Source organism: Cicer arietinum, chromosome 5 (assembly GCF_000331145.2).
Source record: "Cicer arietinum cultivar CDC Frontier isolate Library 1 chromosome 5, Cicar.CDCFrontier_v2.0, whole genome shotgun sequence".
Taxonomy (NCBI): domain Eukaryota; kingdom Viridiplantae; phylum Streptophyta; class Magnoliopsida; order Fabales; family Fabaceae; genus Cicer; species Cicer arietinum.
The window spans coordinates 1,880,143-1,890,652 of NC_021164.2; the positions used below are offsets into that span (position 1 = coordinate 1,880,143).

Consider the following 10,510-nt stretch of genomic DNA (forward strand, 5'->3'; position numbering starts at 1 on the left):
AGAAAAATTGTATTTACCTTCTTCGAGATCTCTTTGAATGACATTCAGATCTCTTATAGTTTTCAAAAAAGCATTTTGCTCCCTTGTACTCATTAAAAAAATCGCGCATAACATTTTTTTCCGCCACATTTACATTTGTATTTGTCATTTATCAAAAAGACACTCGAATACATACTCAAGTCATGTCACTAAGAACATAATTATACATTTCAAATTGCAAATACTAGATGTATAGTCGTATCTCTATAAATTAAAGCAAAAACTTTAACCATGTCATATAGTAAATGACATAAAACAAGTATAAGTGTGGCAAAAAAAAAATTTGATGTAGTTTTTTGTAGTAAGTAGAAGAAAGGCGGGTGTTTTTTCAAACTGAGAAGAGATGTATGTGTCATTTAAAGACAACTTAATTTCCCCTAAAACTTAATCTGAGATTTTTTCCTCAAATTGAGTTAAACCATAATATGCAAGCTTGATTCATTGGTCGAAACTTCTTGTTTTTCTTTTTTTATATAAAGAAGGCCTTATATTATTAATTAACAAAAAGTTGGGAGGTGAAATCCCTAACATCATACATTAAATGAGAATGGAAAAAAGAAGCAACATGCTCTACAATTGGAACAATGAAAGAGCAAGAAAAGTCGCACTGAGCTAGCATGTGGACACATTTATTTGTCTCATGTAGGGAGAAACAATAGTAGTAGTACAAGTCGAATTCTGAAGCATATTATAGATGTCTTTTAGGAGAAATATAAGAGGTGGATATTTAGTATGATATTTTTTTGTCATATTGAAGAGAGATAGGGAATCGATTTCGAAGGTGATTTCTCGATACGGAGGTCACGGGCTAACATTATACCACACCAAAACGCCCACATATCAACAAAGATAAAACTGTTAGAACTAACTCTGCAATAAAAACCTTTAATAAAGCATCCATTATGGTTGCAGATTAAACTGCTGCAAGCCGAAGCAACATTACTAATAGAGTTAGCTCCGTATATATTCACTTTGAGTTCACCAAAAGGAGGTTTAGCCCACACAGGAGAAAGTTGGGGACTGACGTTACTCAAGCGTTGATGATGAAGGGAGGTATGAATGAATTTCATTTGATTGATGACCTGCAACTAGATGTCCATCTCCAAAATATTATGCTGAAAAAAACCCAGAGAATTACAATATTTTTAAAGGAGGTTGATAACCACGTTAAAGATGAGAGGCCACAACCAAATGGTCATGCCAATATCAGGGGTAAATAAGTTCCATTTGAACCAAGCATACGTTCCTAAACTAAAATTTTTACTTTAGAGGTCCAGTTTTATGACTCTATCCCAAAAAGGTTTGATGATGTCACAATCACGAATCACATGCATAAGAATTTTCTGGGCAAGATTACATTGTATGTAGGTCTCATCTAGGTGTGGACATGAAATGCAAACTTGCCCAAAACCACCTGATCCGCATGGCTCGCGTGCATTTGGCAGGTTTAGTTAGGTCAACAAGTCTGGCAGGTAAAGTCAACAAGGTGTATACAGTTATGGGCGGGTAGGTGCAGGTGAAATAATTTAGACCATCGGTGATCGAACTCGCCCGATCTAGATATGTACTACCATACCGTCATTCTACGCAATCTAACCCAAGTCCATTACAAATGAAAGGAGACAAAAATACAAGCCGAAAAAGATTATTTCCACTATAAATACCATTTATACAACCCAACCAAGCAAATCCTAGCCGTCAAAGTCTTCATCCTTTGTTCTTCCTTTCCAACTATAAACTTCCAATATCATAATATTTTGATCAATCATCCATTCTCATATCTCATCTCAATTCAAATTTTGATGTTTAATTTTCTTATCTCTGTCTCATCTCGTCACTAATAAAAAGTACTCTTTGAAATGTTATGACTTTTTGAGGTTTCATTTTCATACCTTGTGATTTGACTAACATATGTTTTCATCTTGTGAAGCCATGGATCCTACCATGCTTTCTTAATTGGAGGCTCAAACGATATCAGATCATTAACAACAAGATTTAAGTTTTTTTTTTTTTTTTTTATCATTTTTATTTCTGTTTATAGTTTCTGTTATATTATTCAAATTCTTAGATTAAACTTCTTTTAGTTTTAGGGTTTATGTTACATTGTTCACTTTCTAACTTTTCATTTCTTATTTTTTGTTTTGTTGAAGTGCTAATGTTGTGTTGTTGTTAGGGAATGCAAAATTAACCCAAACAAAAGAGTAGCAACATTGTAAGTATTTGATGTTTTTTTTATTTTAATATGTGCATTTAAATGTTAAATAGTTTTTATTATATATATAAACAAATAAATGTTAAATACTTTTTATTATATATATAAATAAATAAATGTTAAATCAAATAAACTTAGAAATAATTACATATCTCTTTTTTATTTGATTAAACTAAATTATTATATACTATGTTTTTTGATATGTTACTTTTATGATTTTATCTATGTTTTTAATATCTATTGTTATGTTTTTATTCCGCTTTTCATTCATTTTAACAGTTTGTAGTCCATAATTATCTTGTATTTTTTATTTCTTTGATTAAATTTGTTTATCATTACTTATGTATTATTTCTCATGTGCACAACAACATTTTTAATGTTGGATACAATTATTAATGATTTATTGAGCAATAATTTTCACTGTATTATATTGTTTGATATTTATTTTAATTAAAATGTTGATTTGATATTGTAATAATTTATATATGTTTATGATTATGTTGGCTATGGAGTTGTCAACTAGTTGGCTAGAGAATTTTAAAGGCAAAATCTTTTAATTTTTCTATTTTATTTTTGTTGGAAAAAGAATCCGTATATATTTTACTGTGAACTTCAAGATAAAAATGTTAAATAACCTTTGAAAAAAAGTATAAAAAAAATTAATTATCTTTAAAAAACAATCTATGTAATAAAAGGTAAAGATACAAATGAAAATTTGGCATGGTTACTAAAAATAATTCAAAATTTATCGTTTAGGGACTCCAACCCAATAAAAATTAATGGTTCGACAATTTTTTTTTATCTCGTATAGATTTTAGAATTCATTAAAAAATATAGATAATTAAAAAAAATGATATATTAAAAAAAGATCCAAATAATTAAAAAAAAAAATTGAGATAGTTGAGGGTCAAAACCTCTCTCGAAAGGAAGAGGTTTCCATATACTATTACTATTATCCACTAAATCTTTAATCTTATGGCTAAGGATAAAGCTAGTGTGGTTCTAAGAGACAATGTAAAGCATGATAGAACACAAAGACAAAGTGCCATAATATTAGATGGAGTCATTGTCTTAGTGATAAGAGTGTGATTGATGTCACTAATAAGAAAAGGATTAATAAAACAGTCTTGATCTTTATAGTTACGCATGTTGAAGAAAGCATCACATTAGACACCAAACACATCAAAGTACTTAATAAATGGTTGGGTAGCTAGAGAAGACAATGTATTACAGCTTCTCTCTTTCTCTACGAGAAGGAATTAGAAAAGATAATAAAAAAACATTTTTTACAATATTTGATAATTTAAAAATAGTCAAAAACATATATTGTTAAGCTATATACCAGGTTTAAACTCGGTTAGAGTTTAGATACATGTTTCAGATTCGAACTTAAATCTTATAGTTGTATGTGATTTTTTTTACTATTTCAATTAAGAACAAAGAAAAAAAAAAACAAATGTTATTACTATGTTAGTGTGTTATATTGTGATGATATAACTCTCAATTTTCTACAATCCCAGTTTTTACTTCAAAAATTTCAAGAAAAGTACTTACTAAAGAAACTATTATGATAGGTAAATAAGCTCTTATGATATGTTTTGAGTGGGAGATATTATAGTCTCTTGAATGTTTAATTAGGAGTTTGATATTTTGGTGGTGTATATAAAAAAATATGTCAAGTCAATTTTTAAAATAGATTTCACTTACTTCTATGATTAGTCTCTCGTGTAGAAATTAAGTAATTGAGTTCAAATGGTTAATGTTTTTTAATTAAAGATAAATTATTTTAAAAAATCGAATTTAAGACTTAGTTGAAATAATTTTTTATCAGACTTCATCAAAACTCTTGATTAAAAAGTCTTCATTTCCTTATAAACCAAAGGATTAAAAAAACAAAAAAACCCACATAAAAAATACCTTTATCTCTCAAAGTGAGTCTGAATATAAAAATGTAGTATGCCCTGTTTATGTTATGAATGAAACTGAACTAGTCATACCAAAAATATTTGTAAACTTCAAATCAATTTGGTCTTTATTTGAAAATTAAAATATTAAAAAATAAATGTTCAATCCCCTACTCACTGCGCATTCAAAAGTATTGGTATATACCAAACTGCATATAGCATTATATACAATACAGTGGCTATACCGCGCCCGTTTCTAAAGCTATGTTAATTAGAAAAACTATTTTGTTTTGAATAGATGAAAAGATGGTAAAATAAGGTATCTGTTTGTTGAAAGAACAGACAACATATCCTCTGATAATCAGGTTTCAGTTTCTAAGTCGGCTTCAACCGCGTTATGGTTTGATTAAGTTAATCCTGAGCTGAGCTTACATCTAATGTCGATTCCTTTGCATCAGCTGCGTACATAAACTTCTTAATTGTTACATACAGCTGCACAATAAACACGCGCAGAATGGTTACGTTTTATATATTCATTTTAAATGAATGCGCAGTTGACTAAACAAATCTAGAAATAAAACGAAAGTATTCATTATCCCTTCCACTTAACCAAATTCCCGTGCAATATATTTTCAATATGTTATTCAAATGTTATCAAATAGCGGCTATAGAAGCATTATAACAACATAATTTAAACAAATCACTATAGTTCTGCAATACGCTATTTAACAAAAAGTGTTGTCAATATAGGAGTCATAATGTAGCGGCACGATAGCAATGTAGCATAGCAGAGTTTGAATAAACTACTATTTTCTGTTATCCACCATTGACATTTGACAGCATTTGTTAGTCATAATTTCCATTTAAACTAAAGAAACAAAGTATATTTCCATATTCCTAATCAAATTATAGAACAAACCAAAACCTTCTCGAGTATAACAAGCAAAAAATGAACACGAATCTATGGCGCCTCAATAACAGTACCAACAAGCCATCCCAAACTGAACATCCTAATCCAAGCAACATAATGAGCCTTTAGAATCCACAAATTATGCATTGCCTACTTGGTTACAAACTGAAACTGGTCATCACTGCTTAAAGCACATACTTCTCTTACTTTTAACTTTTTAAAGACCCCAACAATGTAAAATTACAGGTCTCAAATCCATGACTTTGGCTCCTCTAAAGTGAGAAGCTGGTAAAGTGAGTGAATCAATGTTTGATATTATAACAACCCATGATTGATCATGCATGTGCACATAATATCAACCATTCATTTGATCATCAATAGTTCATATTACTCACTTTATTCTCTAAAGTGAGCAACTCACTTTAGATGAGTCAAATCCCAAATTCGTATATCAAAAATAGAAATGCTAAACAAGAGAAGCAGTTGCAACAGCAAAACTCTACCTCAGGCACGGCTCAATCAATAGATGCAGTGAAAAAAGAGCGCCAACTGGATAATATAAGTGTTGTCAATCGCAGATTGCGGAATATAACAGTCCGATCAAATTCCACTACGCTACATTGCCATAGCACCTCTGTAGGCTGTAGCCTTTTTTTGACAACACTTTATACTAAATAGCCTAATGTAGACCAATAACAATTTGTTCAAATTCCGCTACGTTATAGGACAGCTATAACCGCTATTTGACATCGGTGGATAATATAAAAGGTAAATGCAGCAAATGAAGTATAAAGTTGGCAGAACATATATCACATTCAGACATAACAAGATGCATATAGCTAGTAAATTTAATAGAGTATAAAATGGGATGTACCGGAAATATATAAGAAAGGACCAGGATCTCTTAGAGATGTGCAGTTATTCTTTCACCGCTTAGTGAGTCTTCACTTTTACTTTTCTTGGAGGCTGCATTTGCATTTAAAACCATTGTGCAAAGATAAGACAATGACTGCAGCCATGAAACCAACATGGGTTTGCGGACGACATCATCAGAATCAGCCACTTGTGAATACAACTCATTCAAAACTATGTTTTGTGCATCTTGTGGTAACTTGGTAATCAACTGTGCCAATTGTTTCATCAAGTTGGGCAAGACCTGAAAAAGTACAAAAGCTTGCATTATTGTAAGTTAACAAAACAATATTTAATGCACATGGACAAAAGACAAATTACAAAAAAGGATTAAGAACCACTTAACATTAAATAGGTTACTCAAAAGCATTTATCATTTTTGAGCTTTGGAAGGTCTATATTGCTTAATTTCACGTGATATGGCGAAAGTTACAGTACAATTCAAAGCATTAGACTGTGATTTATATAAATAATTACTTGTATATCAACGAGGAAAACTAAGTGTAAAAGCAAGTCCATTAATTTCTTGCTTGGTTCTGGCTCTTCTTGCCACTGCTTCCACGCATCAGCCTCATGAGTGAAGACTTCAGAACAGAGCTGATTCGCTTTTTCAACGAGACTGTGAATGCAGTAAAAAGTAGCAGGGCTTCCGGCAGGAAGATGTTGGACCATTCCCACAACTCCAGAAGCCATTCCCTCGAAAGGAGTAATGCCAGGATATCCCTATATTATGATAAATAGTATAAAAATGTATTCAGAGTTATTAGTCTTATATATTAAAGATCATCATCTTAGTTAGAATCAATACCGATAAGGAGACTTGAATGTAATGGAAAACGAGCTTCTCCTTCAATGAGACTTTATCGTTTTTTTCAGTTTCCTTCCCCATAGACATAAATGCCGTGAAAACAGAATGAGAGGCTCGTGCTACTTTTCCATTTGGATGTTCCATATATCTAGTTTCTTTTTAATAAGGAAGCAGATTTTCAGCAAATGATAATGTGACTAGGGATCCCCAAATTTTATTTAACGTATGCCTGGATTAGTTTATGGATTTAATTTGTATGCACCGACAATATAAAGATTTTTTATACTGTTAGTCAATCATAAGTCATAACTGTTTGATCATATATAAATTTTGTCCAAAAAGCTAAAACCAAGCAAAACCAAATATGTATTTGGTTGATATAGGATACAAGAACATAGTTGGAGCTACTATGTTTCCGAATAGAGGGCCGGGTAAACACTCGATCAAAGTTGGAATGACTCGTAGGTAAAACAAAACGCGAGCTGTTTGCACTTCATCCTTGGACCATAAGTAATTGGTTTTTTGGCCTAGAAGAATTTGAAATCATATAAAATGAAAAACAATTAAAACTGAACAATTCACATCAAAATGCAACTGAATCAATCATACCTGGACCATTTGTTAAGTCACCATAAGAGGGTAGTGAATTCACGAAACATGTACAAGCATGCTCATTCTTGTTAACACTTGCAATTACCTTGCGAATGGTTTCCATATACTCTGGCAAGCGTACATGGCGAAAATACTCTACACAAGAAAACGATACTAGTATCTTCAACGAGATATCAGTTTGTATTTCATCATTGAATGTGGAGTTTAATTTGTGCTTTGTTACAGCTAGTGCAAAGACGACAACCATGAGGAAAGCAGAATCCGCAATTTTTTCCAAATCCTTAAGCAACTCGTCCTCCTTGCCTTTAAGATGCATAGCCACTTTCCTGTGTCCAAAGTAAATATCCCGACAGTATTGCCATATAAGATTCTCGACTATATTCTTATTTTCTTCATCTGCTAAAACATATTGATTGCAGAAAACACCGGTTACAGCTCCTGCTTCGTTGAAGAGGATATTATCTAGATGTTCTTTGATCTCATTAACCTTTAGTCCACCAGAACTCGGCGACAATTCAAACACTGACTCGTAAAGATGAGGCAAAGGAAGTATCTCGTTTAACAATGACAAAGCAAGGCAAACAAACAATGAGGAATGACCTGAAAAGGAAATGGTTCGAACCAATCCTAACGAAACACACTGAAGCAAAAGTCTATTTTGAAGATCATTTCCTGTGTTACTAAATCTTAATGTCCTGGAAACCAAATTATCGACTAAAGCTTCAACCCGGACAACCGCATAACTCCTCATTCTAGTGACTACATCCGATTTCTTACCAGTCGAAGCATATCTATCAGTAACTCTTAAAACTCCAATTCCAGACATAAAAACAGCAAATGATGCATAATTTTCCTTAAAAGTCTCAAAAGTTTCTCTTCCAAAAACATTTATTTTCTCAAAAAACCCGAAATTGACCAAGTTCGATACAACCCAATCAATCAAATAAAGAACCATGAGTCCATGAGCAATACTTCCTTGAGGCCCACCATCATTTCCCCAAATTTCAAACAAAGAATCCACAATTCTTACACAATGAACATTCACAGAAGATGACAAAGCATACCCAATTCCAGCAAGAACATGAGGCACAAATTCATTAAACAAACAAAGTAACCTACACTTATCTACCAACAATCTAGAAAAAATATCCAAGCACAATTTTTTAGTATTCTCAGATAAAGAATGCACAAAAGAAAAAGCACCCAAAAGAAGAATAGCTTCAGAGAAAAAAACAGGATTGTCTCCAAAATCATAAAATTGAGAAGACAAAAACAGCTTAGAAAGAAACTCTACAACCGAATCAACAATAGCAAAATTGGGTTTGGTGGATTTCCTAATCCATATGTAAAGAAGTCTAAAACAAAGAGGAAAAGATTCATACGGAAGAGAAAAGTTTGAAGTAGTGAGAATGGAAAGGAGAAGTTTGGCTTGTGGGTCAGCAACATGGAGAGATGTTTGGGAATTGACTAGGGTTTTGAGATGTTGGAGATGATGTTGATCAAATGAAGAACCTTGAAGGGAGGTTCGGAGTTCAGACCATGCCTGAATGATGGATCTGGCAGAGGTGGAATCAGAGGTTTTAGAGGTGAATTTGTTAGAATCATCACTACCACACCTACTCTTTAGCCATTCCTCTAGGAACAAAATTTCAGGTTTTCTTGACATCTCTTATCATCTATCTATCTCTGCAAATCAGCACTAAAATTTGATCAAAACGGTTGTTTCGGGCGGGTCGGTCGGATTCGGGTTCAAAATCGCATACCGACCAAAACCGCCGGTGGTAATACCGCCGGTGGAGACGAGTAGGGAGGAGGATGTGGCGTGTTGGAGATGGTTGAATGGAAAAGATGAAGAAATGTGAGAAAAATGGGTTTTGAATTTCAGAGTAGTTAAATAAAATTTCAACTTCCTAGAAAGTATTAGTGTTTGAAGAGAGAAAGTGAAATAACTATGGAAACTTGAAAAGTTAATGGCAGTTGTAAGTCTCATAACACTAAACGAGGACAAAAACTTTTTAATGAGATATATGTATATGTAAACTAACTTGGGTCTATATTTTTTTTTTTAGACACAACCTACTACTACATCTCACTCTATGTTGGTTGTATTATTATTGGCTGAACTCGCATTGATATGGTTTTCGTTGGATGTAATTTATTGAATCTAAATCGATTGATCACACTTATTTGTAATCGTTTCTTATCATTTTTAGATACGGTGACTGATCCAATCCATTTGTAACTATTTCACATATAAAACGGTTATGACATATTGTTCAAATTATGTCACTTCTATCTTTCATTGTCGTCATTCAATAAAACTGCTAACTATTCATTTTAGATGAGTCAGATTCTACTTTCTAAATCATTTCGAATTCCCGCTATACTTTGCAATGAAAATCACGAAAAAAAACATGGCGCCTTCAGTTTTGGTTTTGCTAAATCATCCATTAGGTTTTTCCTCATGTGCTTAAGAATTACTATCATGAATTCATTATAGAATTTTAAAATGTCAACATATTATCTTTTCTTTATAGAATTTTATACATTTCATAAAAAATCTTCAAACAAAATCCATAAAATTCAATACCAACTTTAAGAAAATTCATGTATTCATCAATTGTATAACTCAAATATTCAAATAAACTCATATTTTCATCTCCAACAACATCAAATTCATCAAATAAAGAATGAAAATATGAGTTTATTAAAAGATTTGAGTTATTAATTAAATGAAATTTGCATTATATTAAAGATGATAATTAATATTATGAGTTTCGTTTGAAAATTTTGATGAATTTTTGTAAAAAAAAAATGATAACATTGTTGACATTTTAAATCATAAAAGATCAAATTGTTACTTAAAATTAAATAAAAGACCAAATCGGAAGAAAAAAAAATGATAAAAGACTGAAATTAAGTTAAATTAAGAGACCGCATGAGCAATTATACAAAAATCACAACTATGATTTTCACTTTTTGCCAATCACTCACTTTAAGCTAAAACCAAATAACATGTTGCAGTAGTTTATTTGATCAAATTCTCTTAAAGTGAACAACTTACTTTATAAGAGTAAAGTCACATCGATCGTCGACTAATAAATCAATGACTG

General features: G+C 31.7%; 1 protein-coding gene across 2 annotated transcripts; it reads right to left on the reverse strand.

Moving 5' to 3' along the window:
* Positions 1-4,333: 4,333 nt before the first annotated feature.
* Positions 4,334-9,398, reverse strand: LOC101513494 (uncharacterized). Of its 2 annotated transcripts, none has more exons than XM_004499628.4 (6): positions 7,395-9,398; positions 7,174-7,312; positions 6,786-6,933; positions 6,455-6,700; positions 5,940-6,221; positions 4,334-4,647 (listed from the first exon to the last, which is right to left on the reverse strand). In XM_004499628.4, exons 1-5 carry the CDS (start codon positions 9,061-9,063, stop codon positions 5,970-5,972), a joined length of 2,454 nt encoding a protein of 817 aa, XP_004499685.1. In that variant the 5' UTR covers positions 9,064-9,398; the 3' UTR covers positions 4,334-4,647; positions 5,940-5,969. The 2 variants fall into 2 exon arrangements, with proteins under 2 accessions (XP_004499685.1, XP_012571035.1); XM_012715581.3 differs by lacking the exon at positions 4,334-4,647 and adding an exon at positions 4,761-5,165.
* Positions 9,399-10,510: the final 1,112 nt, after the last annotated feature.

Coding starts and splice junctions, on each gene's coding strand:
- LOC101513494 (XM_004499628.4), bottom strand. CDS start 9,063: ATGTCAAGAAAACCTGAAATTTTGTTCCTAGAGGAATGGCTAAAGAGT. Junction 6,701..6,785: donor ACATTCAAGTCTCCTTATCG/GTATTGATTCTA, acceptor ATCATAATATAG/GGATATCCTGGCATTACTCC. Junction 6,222..6,454: donor TTTTCCTCGTTGATATACAA/GTAATTATTTAT, acceptor GTACTTTTTCAG/GTCTTGCCCAACTTGATGAA.